Source organism: Alternaria burnsii (genome assembly GCF_013036055.1).
Source record: "Alternaria burnsii strain CBS107.38 chromosome Unknown 750, whole genome shotgun sequence".
Taxonomy (NCBI): domain Eukaryota; kingdom Fungi; phylum Ascomycota; class Dothideomycetes; order Pleosporales; family Pleosporaceae; genus Alternaria; species Alternaria burnsii.
The window spans coordinates 2,812,744-2,835,183 of NW_024066108.1; the positions used below are offsets into that span (position 1 = coordinate 2,812,744).

Here is a 22,440-nt window from a genome sequence, read left to right on the forward strand (position 1 = left end):
CGAAGCTTATATATGACCATGGAGACGAACAAGAGATCGTAGGTCGTCATGAGCTGGGTATTAAGACAGCATTCATTACTGAGTCATCCAATAGCAATTTCAGGATTTACTCGCATTTGCATAATGACAAGAAGCATAGTGGTTTAAAGCAGGTTTGCAGGTTCGTTTTCATATGGATATCGAATGACAGGTCAAGAAGCTATAGTGTAGGATAAAGATGGTTTTCAACACGCCGCACCCCAACGCCCAGACAAGTGCCCTATTGATGTATCCATGCCAAAAACCTGACCTCTTGTCCACAAGCCCATTTGCTGCCTTTAACATCCCACAATGTTGAGATACTGGTTCCTCAAACCTCAAATCGGGTCAAAGTTCGTCTGTTGGCTTGCTCGCTCATTGTCGAATGTAGCACCGTACCGGCATCGATACCACACCTGCTCAGGAAGAAGGATTAATATGCGACTTCAGATTCAGAGGTTGGATGCCATGTTGGGGTGTCGCAGTGCCGGAACCGGCTTGAGGAGTACCCATTCCAGATAGTGGACTTACAGCGCCACTGGGGGGGACGGGGATCTTGATATCTTCGGGGCTTCCGGGAACCATCGATTCAGGTAGATCAGGAATCTTGATGCGTTTTGCCACGTTGTTGTAGGATGAGGGTATGATCTAGATGATGTTAGTGTATGGAAAAAAAGAATTTTGGATAAAGATCACCTCAATGATCTCATCGCGAGGAAACTCGAGCTTGGGTATGTCGGCCGCATTACATGCCATCAGGTACCCGTAAAGTACACGAAGGACAGACTCATGAGCGATGATGAGAAGGTCATTCTCTTCACGCTCAAGTTCTAGAATGATGGGTTCCATGCGTACGGCAAGGTCGTGATACGACTCTGCGCGCGGATACCGATGGTGGTAAGGGTCTGCTTCGTGCTTGGTAACTTCATCAGGGAATTCTTCGCGGATCTTGGCCTCTGACATTTTCTCGCATACACCAGGATTCATCTGGCTCATTTGCGATCGCTGCCTAACCCGGTAGCCCATGGAAGCCAGAACCTCTGACGTTTGGACAGTCCTTCGACGTGTGGAAGTCCAGATTGTCAGTGGCTTCAAGGAGGCATCGGTTGCTCCCGACTCAATCAGTTTCTGCTTCTCCTCTTCGCGGTACTTCAGGAGCACCTCACTCATCTTCTTAGCGTATTCATGACCTTCTGGTGAGAGGCTTGCATCTGCTTTGTAAGAATCTTCCTCTCGCGTGGTCCCGGCTCGAGCAAAGTATGTTTGCCGTGACTTAATGTGGAGATTGAGTAGATAGAAGACTATTCTTTGCGAGAGATATCCGAATGCGCAGTTGTTCACTACCACTCTCTCGCCAGCGTTGATCATCTTGATCCAATGTAAATCAGGCTCCTCCATGGTCTCGAAGTGTGGTATCCGTGCATTGATACGTGCCAGATAGTCGTGGACAGCATCCTCGTCCTTCCATCCTTGATAATCCGGTGAAGAAATCTTGACACGACGGACGTTCTCTTGGATGATGCGCTCATCGGTACAATGTGATTCGATGAAGACTGTCTGGATTCCATTCTTGGCAAATTCTTTGGCCAATGATCTGCGACCTTGGCTAATGGCATTTACAGCGTCGTAGATGGCCACTTGGCCCTTGTCGTTTTCCAGGAAGTGATAGATGTCTTCACGGCACTTTTTCAAGATCTTATTGCGTAGCAAAACAGATTGTGGCGATGCATTGAGGAAGAAGTAATCGTCGGGCACATCGTTTTCCGGGCCTAGTGTAGCACGACGGTAATCGCCAAGATGAAACACGTGCGTCTTGACACCCAGCCATCGCAGGTAGCGGGCTAAGGCAACAGATGTGTGTGTCTTTCCCCGAGCTGGCAGTCCGCAGGTGGCGATGACTATTCGACCGGAATGGAAAAGGCGGCCTGATTCTGTACTATAGAGTTGGGCGGGGGCCATTTCCTCTTTGGTAGGTAGATCGTGGATTGCGTCGACGAAAGTACTCGACCGCCGCCGGAAGCGGGGTGAGTTTGCGTATATCTCTGCAGTACTAGTCATCTTGAGTGAATGTTCTATTCAGAAGGTGTGCAGCGTTGGTACTTTCACATTGCTGCTGGAAGTGGGGTCATGGTACTCACAGTAGGGTATCCATGATTGTAAAATCGTCAGGTCGAGATGATCAATTGACGGAAAGAGAAGAAGTGCAAAGCGCACAGGAAGAGAAATGGTCGGATGTCAATGAAGTAGAGTTGCGTTCGGTTCAAGGTCACAGTTCCAAGGTTCCGGCGTTGATAGCGTTTGCCGAGAGATGTCAGCAAACAAGGTGCGACAACCCGTAACAGTCAAGTGCAGCAACTTCCACGAAACAGCGTCGCAGATAGGTCTGGGGATAGTCAGGCAGCACTTTGCGGGATTTCGTAGTCAAGGGTCACAAAAGCAACCATGATATCAACGGGCGGCATGTCTTGGATGCTAGAGATCTGATAAGCTCTAGCGTCATTGGGTTACATCACGTGACGGCTTTAGAATTTCTGTTCGATATCGTCATGCTAGCGAATGCGACCCAACATCGCCCTCCAACCGTTCGCTGCCATTTCCATCCCATCCTGTGCAAGCTCTCCCACATCTTTTGGGAGCTCCTAGTTTGACTCGGCGTACATATTCACCATGGCCACCCCGCTGCAGTTCAACCCAGCGCAGGAACAAGCTGTCGCCGATATCCTATCACGACCTCGCGCCGCCAACACCGGTCCATTCGCACAATTTCTAAACGTATACGATGCATTCCAAGAGCGGAGAGAAGCATTGGGTCTCAGCAACCCGGGCACAGTCGAGAACATTGCGAGGGAAGTCCAGCGTGATGTCTTCCTGAACAACTCCAGCTTCTCAGGTCTTCGCGCCGAGCTCACCAAGGCCTTCAGCGCCGCCCCGCTATTCCAGGTTGCACACTCGTTGTCCATGGGATCGCAGGTTATGCCGCCATACTCATACATGGTTCTCTATGGATCACCAAGGGTTCGTTGCTCAGATCGTCGGCAGCCTTCCGTTTGCTGACTTTTCTAGGTATTCATGCAAGGAAACCTAGATAACGAGCTTGCCTTCTCCGGTCGCTTCAACTGGCGCTGGACGTCGGCGTTTGTCACCAAGACCGCTGTTCAGCTCACATCGCAAGGCAACATGGTTTCGCTCGAGAACGACTACACTGGCGCCGACTTCTCTGCTTCGCTGAAGGCTGTCAACCCGTCCTTACTCGACGGTGGCATTACTGGTATGCTCATGGCCAGCTATCTACAGGCTGTTACACCAAAGCTTTCGCTCGGCATCGACGCTTTCTGGACCCGCCCGGCTATGGCATACCCCCCAGAGCTGAATGTCTCGTACGCGGCACGCTACCGGGCTGTCGACTGGATGGCATGTGGTCAGATCATCCCCGACCGTGGTGTATTGGAGGCTTCATACTGGCGCAGACTTACAGACAAGGTTGAGACTGGCATCAACTGCAACCTCGCATTTGCTGGAATTGGCCCTGGAGGGCCTATGGCTGGACCGCAGAAGGAGGGTAACGTAACTATCGGTGCCAAGTACGACTTCCGTCAGTCATCATACAGAGCACAAATAGACAACCAGGGCAAGGTGTCGTGCTTGTTGGAGAAGATGATTGCGCCGCCAATCCGTGTGACCTTCTCAGGTGAAATCGACCACAAAGCGGTAAGTTTTGTAGAATTCAAATCTGACTATCAATACTGACGGTAGCACAGAATGCCGCTAAGCTTGGTCTGGCCGTTGCGATAGAAGCCGCCGACGAGGCAGTCATGGAACAGCAAGAACAACAGGGCGTCGCAATGTCAGCCGGCTCGATCCCCTTCTAAACGCCTCTCCACACATCCATGTATCGACTATAATACCATGACTCTTCTCTTTGCTGTATTACCACCTTTCTTGGGGCGAGCGTCGTCTGCAATCCCAGCGTCCCCGCTTTCCTGGTCTCCACTATCTGCGGATTGACGGTACTGCGTGTGCGCAGCTGGAGTGATTTATGAACGTAAAAGGTGTAACGTTGACATCTGATGGAATACGAGCTTTGGTAGACCGGAATTTGGCGAAGCATCTCCGCCGCCAGATGTTTGCAAGTCGACACGAGACGAGACGATGCATTTGTACATATAGTAGCATAGCCCATGGGCGTTAAAAATGATATGTAAAAAGATGAAGCGGGTTGCTTTTAGCGAGTTGAACATGTGACGCAATACATTATCGTGGAGTCGAGAAATATAGTACAGATCGTTACGGCGTAAGAATCTCGCCGTTTATGTACAGGTACAGCCCCGTTCCATGCACCGCCATCCTAGTAAAACAGGTGTGAAGAGCTCAATGGTCAGGGTCGAGCAACTATCAGTCGAAACGCCAAATCGAAGTTTTTGTCGTCTACAAAGCAGGCTTCGCGCCTGTCGGCTGACCAGGTGTCGGCGCACCGGGAGCCATGAACTGTCAAAGAGTTAGCATAAGGTTGAACAGCGCAAGTCTAGCAAGTCAGGTTTCTACGTACCTCGTTCTGCGCCCTCTGTGCCTGCAGCTCAGCTCTCTCCTGCTCGACGATCATCTGCTCCTCGCTGTATGCCAATGCCCACGGCACACCCAGAAGCAGCGCACTTGTGCTCACTACCCAGAGAGTCTTGCCACCCATGTTCAGGCCGCTCTTGAACCACGAAGAGATTGTGTTTGCTTTTGAAGAGACGGAACGGCGTGTGCTGGCAGGGATCATGTCTTGTAAGGCGAGAATGCGCTCGTAGAGGGATTCGTCTGGCTGTACGGAGTGGATCGAGGATGTGTCTGACTCTATAGCATTACAATTAGTATTAAAGTGTCTTCGAAACGGTCTCTTCTATGCGCCAGAAGCCCCGTGATAGCGGTTTGTGGTGTCGTACCAGAGTCGGTGTCCCACTCATCGTCGTCATGCGGGCCCTCCTGCTCGCGCACAAACTCCTCATCCATGACCTCTTCGAGCTTGACCATTTTGGCGGTTATCCGAGCGTGCGATTGATTTGGTGTGTATATGGAATTCAGCGACGATCGAGCGTTGGTGTAGGTTGGTGGTGTTGGGCCTCGAGCTGCTTGTGACGATGATAACCCTACTATCAAAAAGTTAGCACAATATGTGATGACATAAGGGCCACTAGCGCCGCCGCACGTGCTTCCCACCGATCTTGGACCATGACACCTGCACCCTTCACTACCTTTGCACCAACTCCTCGTAGTCAAATCTCTGAACATTTTCGTGCTCGCCTATACTCAATTCCGATCCGTCTTGCTTCTGTGAGACAAGCGATAGGTCGAATCTAACACACATGAACGGAGTCTGTTTAGGGAAAGAGTTGGAGGGATATTGAATTGGCTGTTTCTATGAGAGCGCTGTCTGTGCATGCCTTGCCTGTAAAACTGATTAAATGGTTGTTCTATCCGATTCACAGTGGTTCGCCTGACTGAATTACTGCAAGAGCTTCCACACCAAGACTAGAGTCTTCGCTCAGAAACGACGACAACATGGACAGAATAACCCCCATACATATTATACTAGAGATCGAAACGAGATTCCGTATTCGAAACTTGGACCTAGCCTTCACTACCTGAATATAAAGAATAGGTCAAGCGACCTGCACACCTTGAACTAATAATATCGCGACCTAAACTATTGTATGTACCATGTTCGCTTGGCAGCACAATTTACGATGCACAAGTGTAGTAAACAGCATGTCGTTAAGAGACTAAGTAACAAGGAGGTGCATTTACAGTGGCTCAGTACGCCCTAGAAACGGCGCCGATGACTGCAGCCAGGAACTAGTGCGAACCAAACGACCGTCTGACATTTCCCCGCTTTAACCTCATATATTATTATGGATGCACGCTTACGCATATAAATCTACAAGGTCAGCTCACCTTCGCGACCGTATTAACGTAGTTCCTGTAAAGAAGACCTCAGTCCATCATCAACAATGGGCAACCAACCCTCCACCCCCAAGCCAGGGACCGATTTCAAAGTCATCGGCGCTGGCCTCTCCCGCACGGGCACTGCCTCATTCAGCGAAGCGTTGCGCATCCTACTAAACGGGCCTGTCTATCATGGTGGTACGCAGGCCACTCTGGGACCCGAAATCGAAATCAAATCCCTGATCAAGCTCCTCTCGCACTTTCCACCAAAGTCGCCCTCGGACAAAACGATCATTCACGATTTGCTGAAGCAGCGCTTAAATGGCTATGCCGCAGTCACCGATGCACCATTCAGCGGGCTGGTCGAAGAGTTGCTCGAGGCGTACCCGGATGCGATGGTAATCTGCACAATTCGAGATCCAAACGCGTGGATAAAGAGCATGGAAGTGGTGCAGAACGCATCTACGATGTGGTTTCTACGCTTTGTACTCTTCCCTGTCCCAGGCATGCGTTACTTCGTCGACTTCATTGATGGCCTAAGAGATCAATGGATCTACCTGTATGGTCGTGGGGAACCAGTCACAGCCGAAACTTACGAAAAGCACATTGCTTACTTGAAGAGAGTCGTGCCGGAGGATAGGCTAGTCTTCTTCAATGTTAAGGACGGTTGGGAGCCTCTCTGTAAGGTACTTGGCAAAGAGGTTCCGCAGAATATCCCGTTCCCAAGAATCAACGACGGGGAAGCCATCGATAGGCTGGCGAAGAGAATGGTGACCAAGGGCTTGCTGCGATGGCTAGCCATCTTTGGTGTGGTGGGAGCGGCTGCTGTTCCTCTGTTTTTGAAGCGTTAGAGGGTGTCTCTTTCTACACCGATCGAGAATCTCTCGCGTTCTCTCTATCGTGTGGATCATGTTCTTCTGCTCCAGATGACTCGTATCAGCTGTTTGCGATATACATACATCCTTTTCCGGCGTTGTTTCCACATACGACCATAGGACACTGAAAATTAGGCTTCCCGTCCGCTCAGCCATATACAAGCAGTGTACCGGCGGATTAGTAGTTAGGTGGGTGACCACTAGCGAATCCCCGCTGTTGTATGTTTTTGGACTTTTTCCTCCAAGTTTTTTTTTTGGCTTACGGATGAATGACATCGCGAGTGGAGGTCGTGTGGAGATTGGATGACTCGCCAGCGCACCGAGCACCTGACAGCGAACATCTCTGGTTGCAGTAGTTAATACATACTCATCACGTATCTTACTTGAAATGGTTGTGTGACTCTTGTGGCGGATAAGACCCTAGCTCATGGCAATGTCATACTGATCATTGAAAAATATCGAGACGTACATACACACTTCCAACCATCTCTACTAGCATCCAAATCGCACTCAGTCCTCAGCCGAAAACTCAACACTGTCTTCCTCTTCTTCTGAATCTAATCAAGCCTTTGCGACGTGTATACTCTCATAGCGTCTCCGGCTCTTCGGAGGTTATCGTCTCCACCACCTTCGCGATCTTTCTGCAGTCCTGTAAACCATACTGCGCAATCTTTGACTCTTGAACCATATCAGCGAGTTCGATACAGCCGTTCTTCCAAGCTCGATAGATGGTTCTTCTGTAGTTGGTGTTGCCTCTTCCTTTGACATCTGCACCCGTGGTGAGGAGATAGACGGCAATGTCATACTTGCCTACTTCTGCGTCTCAGTCAAGTGCTGTTCTTTTATTATAACCACCAAGAGAAGCTTTGACATTGGCTCCCGCTTTAATCAGCAAGTCGAGCATCTCGCTACTGCCATTGATGGCTGCTGACTGTAGCGCAGTCATGCCATCAATGGAAGGAGCTAGTGCATTGACATTTGCCCCAGCAGCTATTAGCTTCTTGACAATCGAGATGTTGTCGTGTGTTGCTGCATATGGCAAAGGCGTCCAGATTATTCCTACATCGGCCGTAAATGTATTGGGAGAGTTCGGCATTGCACCCGCATCGAGAAGCCGCTCCGCCTTAGCGTGACGTCTCGACATCGCAGCATTGGAGAGCGAAATGGAGTCGCTGTCGAACATAGTCCACTACCACAATCCGGTCAATTTTATCCAGATCCAAGTCGGTTTCCAGGATTGCCTTTTCAAGAGTCGAATTTTTGGAGCACAAGACTTCAAGGAGGACACTATACTGCTGTTTTTCTCACACACAATCACATCATCTTGAGAAAAGAAAAAAGACAGAAGTTGACGGACCTTTTGCTGGTGTACCTCGTTACACCGTCTATCTATATGCTTCGAACTTTTCAAAATCACATTTCGGGGAAACAAGTCTCAAGACTTTTCATCCCCTTCTATATGTATCACTGAGGTTTTGTTTAGATTCAACGTCGCTTTCCCAGCATCTCCTTGCCTAACCCATCCCGGCCCTCTTCACGAGTAATCTGCTCTGCAGCCTTGACAAGATCGTACGTGATATCGTCTCCAACAACACTATCTTTTTTGTACGCCGGATGTGTTTGGACAAAATGCCTGATCCACTTTGCCGCAGTCCAGTATGTACCGTTAGCGCGCTTACGGATCAAATCCAAGTAGGTGGCGAGATCGCAGCGCGTTTCAACGTCGACGTTCATGCTGTTGAGATAAGACTCGACAAGCGGAATAAGGCCGGGGAAGCCATTGCCGTCAGTTGAATGTGTCTGCCCATTGATAATCTCGTTGACTGACATTTGCTCATACTCTTCCTCAACAGGGCCGGTAGGCGTCGCTGGACGACTACCGTTCCTCACAGGTGTCGATGTACCTGTTCCACTGGGCTTGTGTGTCGAGAAGGGATTCTTTCGGAACCAGAATTTCTGTGTCGATACGGCGTCGCGGATGTGTGCTGTTTCCATGTTTTCGCTCACCAATGTGATGGGTATGTAGAAGTTGAGATTGAACGAGAGGATGGCACGGGTCAAAAGCACGATAAAGATCGAGAAGGCAGCGTTCTCGAAGTCAGTAATTTGAATCTCCATCGGACGGAACTCAACACGCCAACCCATGTCAGAACCAGCTGGCGGTGGCTTGAAGCGCATGTGCTGCCAATTGGTTGACTGCAAGTTTTCAAAGTGGTCGGCTTTGGTAAGGTCCAAATCCTGGAGGTCTTCTGCGAAAACGACAATAGGATCACGAATGAAGAGGTGGGCAAAATGTGTCGCAAGAAGATCATCCATGCCACCCTCAACCAGGCGCTGCTTGATGTCGGCGTCGACAATGAGATCCGGGTCGAGATACTCAGGCCGCAAGCGAGGATCGTGGGAAATGTAGGTTGAGTTTGACGCATAGCGCGACTTGGGTAGTCTCCATCGGTCGTTCTTGAGCGGCTATCGCGTGTTAATAAATAACCAATGCTAGCGAATCAGACAACTTGCCTTCTCTCCTAGTTCTTCCGGTGTGCGGTCATCGACGGCTCTGCTAATTTGGTTCCATCGCACATCGGTGTCGGCCAGGAAACCCTTATAGATTGGTGTCGCCGCCGTCAATGCTAACAAGATGGGTGCTATCGGGCTGAGCTGATCGTACATCTTCCTTCCTTCCTCAATGTTCTTTGCTTGGAAGGTAATCTGCAAGCAGCAGCTTCCCATACCAAACGCCATGGCGTCCATGTGGATGTAGTTGTCCTTGGCAGCACCATTGCGAACGTCGTCATCTTCAGGCCAGTTGTGCATGTCATAATTGACTGTAGGATCCTTCCACGGCCACGGTGTGCTCTCGTCCTTGAAAACTGGGACATTTACTTCAACCTTCCGGCCCCTGCGCCAACGAATGTTTGCCGCTAGGGTAGGAAAGCGAATATGCGGGTTGGCAATCTCATCTGGTACAAATTGGGATCGTAGCTTGGGTCCAGAAACAGGATATGATGGTACTATACAATCGGCCGATCCGAGACGAGGGAATGTCGTCAATGTGATTGGAAACTCGCTCTGTGCCATGTGATCCTTGGCTATGGCTCGTCTGCAATAATTGTGAGCTATCGACTGATCGACGATCGAGTAGGCCTGTCTACCTCCATTTCATGTTTGGTTCAACATCAAGCAGGTCCTTGAAGCCAATACCCCATGGCTTTCCGGGAGTTGCTTCCAGCATAAACCTCCCAAATTCGGGGTGGAAGACCGGTGCAGGGTTATCCTTTGCGCTGGCATGGTCAGTACGCAACTTCGGATCTGGGTAGTCAGGCTCACTCGGCGTTTCCGGTTTGTAGGTCAGGTACCCCGCCGCCTTGCTGCAGAAGTTTCTCGTCGTTGGCCAGCGCAGCTAGGATATCTGCCTGGCGGAGCGACAATCGGACCTTGTGGTTGTCTTGATCATAGCAAACAACCAAGTACTCGATCTGGATGCCGGTTAGCCCAATGTTGTGACGGACATGCCGGATCCTTCACCTCGTCCCCCCAAAGGAGCGCATCCCTCTCCTTGCCTTTGGCATTGCGCCAGATGGCGAGCAGTTGCTGTCGATCACATTACTATGCATTCCTTTCGGGTATCTTCACCGAGCATACTTCAATTCCCCATGACCTGACCTGACCAGCAACTTTCTTGGCCTCTGGCCAGTCAAGAGGCGTTCCTAGGGCACTTGATATGATATTAGCGAAGGCGGCGAGAGACGTAGCACGGATCTCACAGCAGACCCATCCCAAGTTCGTTCTGTAAGGCGTTGCGGTAGGGAGTCCAATGCGGGTTGGTGCACGGGCGGGCCGAGCAGACGCGTGAATGGGTGGCTTCTGGTTTTGAACGGCGATTGCGGGGAGGTGTTCGGGGAGCACTGCAGAATATGGGACGTTTAGCGGGGTTTGACGCAACGCAGGGCTTTTGCAGTTTTGAACGCGCTGCAGACGCCTCGGTTTCCTGCGTTATCGAAAGACCGTCGAATGGCAGACGATTGAAGGAAGAATCGTTTCTACTTGCTCCCCGTGGGTACGCGGACGAATTGCAAGGCTAGAGTCGGGAGCATTGATTATTAATGCGCAGTGCAGTAAGCATATGCCTGTGACACTCCTCCGAGGGGGAAGACCCTGCCGACGACGCTTGCCTCTTTGGTAAGCTAGACACAACATCACCTCACTGTGGTACTGCTGCCGTGCGCGCAATCCATCTTTCCTTGCGTGACATTGTTTGGGCATACTGACAGCGAGCCCCGATGCACGACTGCGCATGGCGTCTTCTTTTGCTGTCCATCAAATGCGCCTCGCCTACCGTTGTCCTCGCCCACGTGCACGCATGTCGTTACGCTGTGCAAAGCCTTCCCACTGGTGCAAAAGCATGGTCGCGTAGAGAATCCCGATTATGCATGTTGAGAGAGGATCCCTTCGATACCGTTGCCGCGGGCCGCAGGAGTGGCATGACACCTGCTGCCGCGCCACACGCTGGCTGAAAGGAGCAGGCGACTCATCTCTTCTTCGCTGGCGCAAGCAATCTTTTTTTCCTTGGTCGTGAGCACTTTTGGGCCAAGCAACCGCCATTGCGGTACTGCACGATCAGGATCGGCTGCTGCTACGCATGCCGCATAATCAGCATCACACACCGTCAGGGTGCACATCGCCTTGCATAATTGGGGCACCAAGCCTTCCGTAGCTGCTTAGGTCGCGAGGTGCAACCCCGCCGACTTGTTATCTGACAGATGATACAATATGCGGGGAGTCTCGATTGGCGGTGCTGCACAGAGAGTGTAAATTGGGACGAGCCCGCATCAGCCCACGACTGATGCGAGTGACGCAGCACTCGTTCTCACGAATACAGCGCGTCAGCCATGATACGATTGCAATGAGTGGGGTAAGCAGGATATAAGGTATTAACTTCTAAATTCAATAGCTCCTACGTCGCTAGGCCTGAAAGCCGGTGGTATCTCTTTACGAACGCCTGTCAAAAACCCCAAAGGCTCATACACTTCTAGCAAAGTGTGTCGTACAGGAATGACTAGAAGAATAGCTTCACCGTCAGATGGTAAGCGCTTGCTTCGGTGCACCGAAACACACAACCCATGATCGAACCATCCTAGCAGATGGTGATATACAGAAAAACGCCTTCTCCCAGTCCCCGGGCCTAGAAGCCCTGGTGTGTGTATATATGCCAAAATGCAACTACTGCTACTAGAAGACAAGCAAGAAATAGACCGTAGTATACGTAAAGCCCTAATGCTGGGGGCAGCGGGTGTTTTGGGACAAGTGCGGGCAACATCGGTGTTGACACACAGAGGCACGGTTCCTTTCGGTTCGCCGTCCTCTCCGCAAGTGACCAAGTCGTCTTCATTTGGACGACATGTAAAGAAATTGGTATATGAGACCGCCGAGATATTGGAGGAAGGAAGTAGTGATCTCTAGTAAGACCAATCCGTGAAGACGAACCCTTCCTGTAAATGCAAGCACTATCTGCGCCGGCGCTCCTATGTAGTGAAGATGATCGAGATGTACGATGGTACCGTTAAATCCAAGAAGAATGTCGAAGCAAATATGTACTGTTCTGTGAATAATCACATCGTTGGTGAGCCATGGTCAATGGACTTGGGTCGTAAATTTGAGCTTGTCATCGCTTGCTTGCCACCCATTTTGCGAGTTAACTTGGCGTAGTCTAGATAAGATATTAGTAGGCAAGCCTAACATAGGTTGCTGGCAGAAGGACTTACGTAGACCACAAGCATTGCACAAGGTTCGAGCACCGTCTGGCCCTCTTCGCCATTCAGGGGTCTCGGCTCTGTTACAGCTATGGCAACGTCCTGGCGGAGCGGCCCGCTGTTAAGAAGTTAGTATCAATAAGTCATCGTTTGTATCAGTGGCACTTACACCTCGCTTCCGGGTCTTATTGTCACCACCAGCAAAGCCACCCATGCCCTTGGTGTCATCGCCGTAGTTGCTTGCGGTGTCATCATAGCCATTCATCGGACGGTAGCGTGGGTCTTGGGGAGGCTCTACGATGCTTGCCTGGTGGTGGTTGAAGACGACTTCTCGCATGCGTTGAATTGACATCTGGATTCTCTCGCTCTGCTTGATCATATCATCGACCTCGTCTAACCTTGGCATTGACTGTGGTGTCAAGCCAATGCGTTGATTCTCATGCGCACGTTGTCGGTAGACTTTTGAAAATTCGGCAATGCGTCCGGATCCATCGGCCATCTCGTTGAGAGAAGCCTCAAGGTCAAAACTCTCTAGATGTCGCTTGACCGACTCGCCATAGGGTGCTAAGCTTGAGCGACCAATCTTCTTCTCTTCCAGTCGAGCCATCTCTGAATTATCCTGCCACGATTGCGGGGCATACCGAGGTGGAGCCGAGTAAGTTGAGCTGGCTGGGGGGTAAGCCGAGTTGGAAGCACTTGCTGAAGGCGTGGATGAAGGATAGTTAGGATACTGCGTATACGGGTAATGATGGTTCATCGGTCCCGCCGAGGAAGGAGCAGGGCTCTCGTAAGTGGCTGATGGTGGTGGGGGATACGATGAGTAAGGAGCGTTGGGACGAGCAACGCCTGGTGGCGGAGATTGCGTGGTCTTAAGTGGGTGTAGGGTGGGCAGTTTCGGATTGTGTTGAGGAGTAGAATAGGGTGGCCGTGGTTCTGAAAAGGGTGGGCGGGGCAGAGAATCTGACTGGACTTGCGGCGGCTGCCGGGAGACTGTAGGTGATGCTGGTGCACCGACGAATGGACTTCGCGGATAGGTGAAGGGATTAGAAGGTCCTTGGCTGGCGTGCTGAGGATCGGATGGAAATGGTCGTGGCCGTGGTTCAGCGGGTGAAGCAGCAGCGGAATGTGGATGATAGTGCTGGGGCGCTGAAGTTATGGCTGAAGGTGGAGGCACTGTAGACGGATATGACAGCGGCTGTTCCGAACCTAGGGCCTCGTGTATTGAAGGCAGCGATTGACGGGCCGTCGGTCGTTGCGTCTCTTTCTCGTCGCCAGACGTCCTTCGTGATTCGGGAGGAGACAGTAGGCCTCCAAGCGAGCCGGGTACTGCGCTGGCGACTGACGATTGGTGATTGCTATGCAGATGCGGCGGTCCCGCGTAGGGATGCATCGGACTAGGCATGGCGGCGGCGACAGAGTGTTTTCTCTGATACTCGACCTCTTCGCGCTTTACTCTGTCGGCATCCATGTGGTTGATTGACGGCAAGCCGATGCTAGGGTGAGAAGTCAGAACCCGTAGGTCGGGAAGGGAGTGGTGGACCAAACAACATACCTCTGCCTACTGCCGGCATCCATAGTGTCCATGGTGGGTCGTATATCGGGCGGGAGGTGGTGGGATACGACAGCGAACTGCTGCGGCAACGCGATGGTGGGGGATCGTGGGTACCGCGACGTCAATGTACCTTCCCGCACACCGTCAACGCTGGATGTTGTTCCTTCCCGCACAACGTCAATCAACACGATGGTCTCAAATTGCTCCTTCCTCCGCAAGCGTGGCCAAGCAATTCGATCGGATTCTTTCTTCCAAGAAAACCCCTCGGTGATGTTGCAGTTACCACCTCAACTCAAATCTGAACAAATGCGACGTCCGGGAGTCCTTTTTTTAACGAGTGAATCAACAGCCAGGTGGTGTTGTCGAAAGTGTTGTTGTTGCTGCTGCTCTTTTCTCTTCTCGATGCTGTGGCTGACGTAGTGTCGCAGGCACAACACGATGGCCGTAGAGGATCGTTTGTATGGATGCACACTCAATAACCACAATCTGCGTCCTTCTCTTACTGTGCGTCACTCTTGGTGCTCGGAGGTGGCGCTGATGTTGGGTGATGTATCGAAGAGATGGGCAGGTGTGACATGGGCGGAAGAGCGGCGATCAGGCAAAACTCGTGATCTCACTGCAAGCTACGCGGAATTCAGCGCCTCCTCTATGCCTGCAGGCATGGTGTGAGAGGAAACGAGGGCTAAGACAACCGCAGCGGGCTAAAGCAGATGCGATCGGAGATGAACCGCTCCGGCAGCGAGTAGTCGCTCAGTGTGACGAGGATGTGCGGTGGACGGGCAAGGATTCTCTGGATACGGCACGCCTGTTTGTCCCAGCAAGGATGTGGGTGGAGAGGGCGGTCGCTGGGTGTTCTTGATGCAACACTCGAGCGCTCCAGTGGGCTCCTAAAGCGTACATGCAAAGGGCAAGGATATGCGACACGCCATGGCCGCCCTTGCAACGCTTGCCCGATCAGATCGCATAGCCCCTAAAAGCAGCAAGTCTGAGTTTTCAAGGCGCAATTGCGATGCTGCATGACGGGCCCACGTCCGTTGGGCGGTGGCGGCTTGGGGGTGGGCTGCCTTGGACGCGTTTCTTCTGCTCGATCCGCAGCCGTTACGACCAGGGGCAAGCATCGCGACCGCCATCCGCGCAAATGGGCACCCCGCGCACACGAGGTGAGATGCGCCCATGCCCAGAAGGGAACAGCCCGCCGCCATGGCGCGAATTATGGTTGTGGCATGCAATCGAGATGCAACCGAGCTTCCATCATGCATCCACACCCCGGCATGCACCCACGCCTGTCCTGTCACTCCGTGCCTTGGCGCCGACAGCCAGCGAACTGTCACCCACAAGGACAGACACATCGCACATATGTTTTATCGGTACCGGACCCTTCTCGTCTGCTGTGACCAATGTGCAGCGGCATTGTTGGGCAGCAACACCCCGTCCGCCCGTAGTAACCTCCTGTCAGGCACTTAACTCGATACCACTCTCGGGAATCTCCATCGCCACAGGGGTGTCCGCACATCTGAATCGGTGGCAATGCGATTAGTGCAGCGGGGCTGCGGACGCCAGAAGCGTCTTCACAGAAAAGGCACATAGTGCCGAAGAACCATCTGAGCTCGTCAGATCCCATCGGCCCGACAGGCTTCGATTCATGAGCTTCCATCAACGTCTGAGCCTGTCTTATCGTGTGCACTGGGTAGCAAAGGGAGTTTATCAGACCATGTCTCGTTACCGCTTTGTCCTACCTGTGCCTCCCAAGGTAGTTTTGTAGGGGTACCTATCGATTACGTCAGTCATCGCTAAACCCCCTCAACCATCTGCACTGGCTCCATCTCGCTCCGAACTACGAAGCACTAAGCATTTGACCGTTGACGCCTGCACGTGTTGGGTGCAACCCGGAGAGCTCATCTTCTGCACGACGGCATATGGGTGCGTTCGCTTCTGTAAAATGTCCGTGCTATGACCGATGCGCACCGGCGCTGTCAAGTAGGCATTATGAGACCATAACCGATTGAAAGATCTTTGGCACGCTATCAACAAGTCTCCGTTGCCATTTAGCTGCATCGGTGGGACCGTCAGCCATCTGATTTCGTCATCCTTCACGGCTTCTCACTTTTCTTGCTCTGTACCCTGTGCCTTACTCAAACCACAAAGACCTCCCGGAACGTTCCTCACGCCTGCTGACGACTGTCCACGCACCTGCGCAAGCCGGATGGAGTGACTATCGGCGTCATCTCTCCGGTCCGGTCACCGTTGGAGATGGCTAGGATATTGAGTGCAACATAATCGTACGGGGCACAACATGCATCACACTATTTTTTATACCAATGTCTCACAGACTTTGCTTTGCGGCCAGGTGCGTCCGCTTGTTTTCACTGCCATTACAGCGACAACGAGTGATATATCGTAGTGATCGTGTCATGGACAAGGCGCAAGCATGAACATGGCATCGGTGGCTTGTAACGTCAAACCGGCGCAGACGCTCGGTTACACTATCGTTGAATCTCGCTAGCATGACTTTCTACGCCTATCCACAGTGCAACGGCTAATTATGGCTGTCTAATCGACACCACCTTGCAGCACGCATCCGATTGACGAGCGTCCGATCCGCAGTCATGTCTGATTTCCAAGCAGCTGGCATCTGACAAGCGCCGGTTTACGCAGTGTTACATGGTGTCAAATCCAATCATGCGCAGACAATTAATCCCTGCTACTAAGTGACAGTTACGGAAGCTCTGTTTCGTTTCGAAACGCACATTGTCAAGGAATAACAGCAAAATGAGGAACTGTCTCTCAAAGATCTCTCTGTCTGCTTGGCGTTAAGATGGTCGCGGAGAAGTCCGACCAGGGCAGATCCGCAGGCTCTGCCCTTGCTGAACCTATCTACGAAGCTATACCCCCAAGCTTGGGTATGTGGACTCAACTGTACCCTAGGGTTTGCCGCTGAGTTTGCATTGCAGTCTCAAGCAAGGCTGCCGTCACGCCAACTATGTTGGAATTACTAACCCAACAATCTGGATTCCGGCAATAACTTTCCCATAGGAAGTAGGAACCCGCAGCCAAACATTCAATGTACCGGCACTTGGTCTAGCTTCGAAATTGTTCGTGGAAGCATGTCTACGAAAGAACTTCATTGGTCTGTCATTCGACTTAATGACCCACAGTGTCATATCTGACAGGCCATGCCCCACATTTACTCCAGCTGCGACAGGACTGAGCGCTCCCGGGTTTCATATTCTAGAGAACCACCGTGGTGACATTTATCAAGCTTTCATTTCCTGAGACAAGAAAGGGTCATATGCGACTACTATCAGGGCGGATGCGAGTTGAGCAGCGTGTGGTGTGCCTGGATGTAAATGACCGTTTTCACCCCGCGGCAAAAGTCGACTCGAAACTGGTCAGAACGCAGTCATCGGTGAGCATTGGTATGGCCCATGCGTAATTCACATGCTAGATCAGTCACCAACTAGTGAGGCGAATCCCTACCAGAAGGACGAACTCCGAAAGATGCATCGCATCGAAGCTCCTCGAAGTCTAACGCTTGACAACGAATAGAGCCGGCAGAGAATGCAATATCAGAACATATCCTTGCAATAGCATTCTGTGCTGACTCGAGATCTCAGTTACCCACAATGGCTTGGCGGGATCGTGATCTCGTTTCGGGCACACCCTTTTCGTCTCCTGCACCTGCATGCGTCTAATTCTGATACCCAGGCTTAGCGGACGTCGGACCAAATCAGTCTAATGCGCTCTCGTCGATTCGGTTTCTTGCTTAAGCGACATAGTACACCATCCAGCGTGCTGGGTCAGATGCATTAAGAGTATCGCATCGTACGACACTCGACGCAAGGTGCCAGTTGTGTTTCGAGATCCTCGCCTCTTCGAGCCAGCGCCTTGTCTATTGTCGGGCAGTTACTCCAATTAGTACATGATCATCCCACCCATCATACTGGTTAAGGAGTCCGCGAGGCGTGCGATTTTCGCCGGCACGACGCGGAAAAAAGTAACGTTTGCTGTTCCGCGGATCCAGGGTCCGCGTGGCACAAATCAGCCTCTTTTGGCGACCTGCATCAAGCAATGGTCGATCGAAATATAGAGCATTCCTTCTCTCGGTTTGACTGGGAATGTTATCGCCGAGCGAACCTATAAGCGGTCAAAGAGATTTCCTATTGCCTGCTTGAGGAAGTCATTGGCGAATGAGATGTCGGTTTTAGGACTGCCCTACCTTACTGACAGTTGTCGGCAGATAGACTCCGATCCTGCAGTCGGACGGGAGGAGATTCGTAGGCCATGGCTCTCCCGGGCGAGTACAAACGCAACATTGCGTCGAGAGTCTACAGATGCGCACGAGTACCTTGACGGTGTTGCTGGGCGCTTGCGCCTCAGTGGCAGAAGTTGAAGCGCTCCTGCATGTACTGACTGAAAACGCAAGGGTCGCTTCGGAATTCCTCATGACCAATTCCGCCACACGACTGCAGGCCACTTACACTCTTGTAAAGATGTCCCTGCCCTTGCTGCTCTTTGAGGGGGTGAACACAAGGATCGCAAAAGACTCAACAGCACCAGATCTTTGCTCGCTCAATTGATTCAAGCAGCTCAATGTCTTCTGCTGGTCTGATGGGATCAAATGTAAGTGCTCTTGGCAAGAAATTCTGCTTATTATATAGAGTGTAGTCGTACGAAAAGTGCAACGGAATGCACAAACAAAAGGACCGATTCTTATGAGCATTATGCTGAGCTCGATAGCAGACTAAGGGACATCGTTGCATGCTGCAGATTGTGGCACTTGTCTGCATGCTAACAGTCCAACGGCGTGGCTCTGGTGTACCGGTCATCGTGAGAATCGCGGCTTGGCTTCAGATCTCTAGACTGAAACAGGGTCAAGCATGCTAGATGTAAGGCATGGAAGCCATGGTCGCGCATCTCAGAGGATCTTGTGTTCGCATGCAAGCGCTTAACTTGCGAGATCTATGACGACACTGATCTTCCTCTCCCAAGGGGACAGATCGGATTCGTCGCAATACTAAGACTTTGCCCCCCTCCCCCCAAGATTTCAGTACTTCTGGTATTAGCTCGAAGGACACCCGTGGTTCCTTGAGCTTCGCATGGCAAGCTCCCGACGACTCATCTTATGCGCGATGGCCCTGTCGCTTCACCTTGATTTTCCAGAATGCGAACCCGAAATGTAGATCTCTGGATCCTCCCGCGTCGGCAAGCGGCGGCTTCTCCACCACAGATCATTCGCTATTTTTTGGCGATATTGAATGACACTATTCCCGTGGGAAAGGTTCGTTAAATAAGCACAGACAGACGCCTCACTGATATAGGGCGTCCTCTGGTCCAAATGGGTGATTAACGTTTGGAAGCAGCGCTACACTTGTCACGAAACGCTCTTTTCGGCACGTTACGCTACCAGAGAAGATAGCCAGATTCTGCGCAGCCAATTTAGCGCCTGTTAAAGCGGCAGATGTTCTCGAGATCGACGAGTAAGATAGAGTTCGACTACACCTGCCAAGCTCAGACGAGTTCGCGCCACGAAATCGCCTCGGCACACAACGGGATGATAACGTTGCCATCACAGTTGTAGCCTCAAAGGAGACCTTTTCACAGGTGTAGAGGACTGGTACCTGTTGTTCAGCAACCCTGGCCACTGACACGAGGCCTTGTGACAGCAGTATCAACTTTTGAAAAATCGTATCGCCAGCGCACACAACACATTCATCCGAGACCTGGGGCGCTCGCGACCAGTCGATATTGATCTTCGCGCCGGACTTGCTTTTTTCGTAAAATCGCCTATCGAGTGGATTCTCGTACGACGTGGCGTGTGGGATATCAAACGCTATTAGGGCGTTTCGGGCTGCCCTGCAGTAAGAGGCTTACTAGCTTCCACGACTCGCACGTGATAAATTGGTGGATTGCGAAGTTATCTGATGGCTGGCGGAGACAGAGTGTCGATTCTGCACTAGTAGGGGCGGGTCGCATGGTTCCGCGATCAGCTAGGTCGAGGCTACATAGCAGTCCCAAACCGCTAACTTCCTGGCTTCGGATCATGCGCCTACTGACGTACCAGGTCAAAAAAGGACGGCCAAAAGCGGCTACACGCTGTGTCTGTGATGGCGAAACGTCTCTGCCAGAGGATGCCCTAGGGAGATGCTGATCAGCAAGGCTGTATTGGCATGGACGCAGCGATCAGCCGCACGAGGAAAGTGGAAAAGATGCCCAAAGACTCCACAAGATAGACCGAGGTATAGCGGAGTAGCCAGCTCAGCAAAAACCGGTACGCCATTTCTCCTGACGTCTATCTCCGTCACTCAAGGTACTATGGCGCTTGCGAAATTAGCCTCCGTGAGCCTGGATCAACTAATGCTGAACTACTTTCGGGGCCTTGACCGAAACTCAGATTTCTTTTGTTCTATGCACACACGTTGATTTGGGGTCTGCGTTCTAGAACGGTTCAAGGGTACCATAGGAGACTATCCACGTCTCTATCACAACTACACTGCTCACCATCCAGGTAGCGGTGAGCTCGGTGCTTTTTTGCCTCGATCAGCACGGCTAGATTGACCGCCGTTGTGCTTGGGTTGGGTAGCACGGCTAGAAGGACAATCTTCCGTTATTGTGTGTTGTCAAGACCCTCATCCTAATTCGGGAGACGACTGTTCCGGAGCTTCAGAGAGTTTACTGTGATTAATGCATTCACTAGTAATCCTTGAGGTTTTACCATCATCCGTTGGTTAAAGGTCGATCGCATTTGTATCACTCACAGCTAGGTGTAGGTTTCTATCGAATTTTGATCTACATAGACAGAGAGTGAATCGTTGCGGATCGAGGCTTCTCGGGAAGAACCAGTGGCAACCAGAGTGATGAAAATGCGCATCCGCTATGCTGCCTCTGGAGACGCCTTTGCCGACATTGAGACCTAGAAGGACAAAGTACTATGCTAGCATCCCCAAAGTTCTCTGTCGAAGGTCTTGAAATCCGTAACAAGAGTATAACGACTGTCTAAAAAAAAAGCTTGATTGCTCCAGACTGCACTCCCTACGAACATGTGACAAGTCAGTGTCTGATTGGATCAACTGAGGTAGTTAAGCGGGCTGAGTCGAGTACAGAGACAAGTACATTGATGCCAGTGGTTAGTACTGTATTAATCAGTTCCATTATCTCTACGCGATCCCACCATCTTTAGTTATTTGGTCCTTTGATGCCGATTGCATATTCAGAGTTAACAGATGCTGGCTAACCTTTTTCAGTTCCCAGGCCAAAAATATAACAGAGTAAGTTACTTTGACAGAAGTAACGCCCAGTGTTTTCACAAATATTCTCTGTCAACATGGTATTTTCATGGCTTACATGATCTGCGGTCGCTGTTAATAACTTGCAGCGTTGCTCTGTTCTCTTTAGTCATTGTGCCCAATTTATCCTGTCTTTGATCTGCAAGACTGCGACAACAACAGCTTTCGGTATTCACGCAACTCCAGCCCGTCTTCCACATTGCTCAGAAAGGCATATCCGAGCTCTGGTGCTGTAACACTAATGAAGCCTGCTGATGCTAAGGTCTTTTGAGCCCAATTCAAAAGTGCAATGTACAAAAGCGCGTGTTCAGGATTCTTGAGGCCAATGGCTTTGGATGTGAATGCTTGGGTTATGATGGTGTACTAGCAAGCAGGGTATACACTGTTTCTTATTCGAGGAATTAAACTAGCTAACATTTTCCCCATAGCTGCAATAGGTATGGGATACTACCTACTTGGTACTGTAGTTTCGAGTACTTGTTCCGTGTTTCAAGATACCAAGGCGGTTCAGTATGGGGATGCACTGTATTGTGAGAGCTCGGATGAAGGTACGACTGGTAATAAACAAGCAAACGCCATCCCACTCGACCAACTTGAGACCATTTTGTCTACCAACTGGTCTCAATCCAAAGTTCAGTGTGCGATGGACTATATTTCGGGCGTGGTAGCGAGGATTGACAGACGCTGCAGCTGTGGGTGGGCGCTACTACCACGGTACGGTATAGTGCATGGCGCAGGCGCCGAAGCGGCGGGAGATCGTCCAGGGCCCATCTGTCATCTCAGATCTGCCACATGTCACAGCGAAAATGTAGATGCAAATGTTTGACGGCTTGACAATGTTCCGATTGCAGCGACGCGACGGCTGAGATGCAGCATCTCATTTAGCGACGGCGCTGGCTTTGATGAGGTGCAGCAGGAGTCATGCGGCTACGACAGGGGTTCCAGGTCTGCTGTTTGGCAACCCGCCTCGATTCCCTTGACGATGCATGGCAAAGGTCGCGCAAAAGGGCGTCTCGCTCACAGGGCTAAGTGCAAATGCG

The 22,440-nt window shown here is 51.3% G+C and overlaps 6 protein-coding genes across 6 annotated transcripts; 3 read left to right on the forward strand and 3 right to left on the reverse strand.

Moving 5' to 3' along the window:
* Positions 1–438: 438 nt before the first annotated feature.
* Positions 439–2,076, reverse strand: GT037_002384 (6-phosphofructo-2-kinase fructose--biphosphatase 3; the record flags this gene model as incomplete). Its single annotated transcript, XM_038927431.1, has 2 exons — positions 439–666; positions 715–2,076. 2 exons carry the CDS (start codon positions 2,074–2,076, stop codon positions 439–441), a joined length of 1,590 nt encoding a protein of 529 aa, XP_038790723.1.
* A 609-nt stretch (positions 2,077–2,685) lies between these two features.
* On the forward strand, positions 2,686–3,887 carry GT037_002385 (mitochondrial import receptor subunit tom40; the record flags this gene model as incomplete). The annotated part of the gene is made up of 3 exons (XM_038927432.1): positions 2,686–3,033; positions 3,082–3,726; positions 3,777–3,887. The coding sequence occupies 3 exons, from the start codon at positions 2,686–2,688 to the stop codon at positions 3,885–3,887; spliced, it is 1,104 nt and encodes a 367-aa protein (XP_038790724.1).
* Positions 3,888–4,443: 556 nt separating this feature from the next.
* Positions 4,444–5,031, reverse strand: GT037_002386 (mitochondrial import receptor subunit tom22; the record flags this gene model as incomplete). Its single annotated transcript, XM_038927433.1, has 3 exons — positions 4,444–4,503; positions 4,565–4,854; positions 4,944–5,031. The coding sequence occupies 3 exons, from the start codon at positions 5,029–5,031 to the stop codon at positions 4,444–4,446; spliced, it is 438 nt and encodes a 145-aa protein (XP_038790725.1).
* Positions 5,032–6,008: 977 nt separating this feature from the next.
* On the forward strand, positions 6,009–6,794 carry GT037_002387 (uncharacterized protein; the record flags this gene model as incomplete). Its single annotated transcript, XM_038927434.1, has 1 exon — positions 6,009–6,794. One exon carries the CDS (start codon positions 6,009–6,011, stop codon positions 6,792–6,794), a length of 786 nt encoding a protein of 261 aa, XP_038790726.1.
* A 610-nt stretch (positions 6,795–7,404) lies between these two features.
* GT037_002388 (glutamate-cysteine ligase) lies at positions 7,405–14,149 on the reverse strand (the record flags this gene model as incomplete). Its single annotated transcript, XM_038927435.1, has 12 exons — positions 7,405–7,634; positions 8,498–9,284; positions 9,396–9,915; positions 9,968–10,096; positions 10,143–10,291; positions 10,341–10,406; positions 10,458–10,784; positions 11,081–11,204; positions 12,429–12,522; positions 12,578–12,683; positions 12,735–14,058; positions 14,118–14,149. 12 exons carry the CDS (start codon positions 14,147–14,149, stop codon positions 7,405–7,407), a joined length of 3,888 nt encoding a protein of 1,295 aa, XP_038790727.1.
* A 2,783-nt stretch (positions 14,150–16,932) lies between these two features.
* Positions 16,933–17,139, forward strand: GT037_002389 (uncharacterized protein; the record flags this gene model as incomplete). The annotated part of the gene is made up of 2 exons (XM_038927436.1): positions 16,933–17,017; positions 17,069–17,139. The coding sequence occupies 2 exons, from the start codon at positions 16,933–16,935 to the stop codon at positions 17,137–17,139; spliced, it is 156 nt and encodes a 51-aa protein (XP_038790728.1).
* Between the last annotated feature and the right edge of the window lie 5,301 nt (positions 17,140–22,440).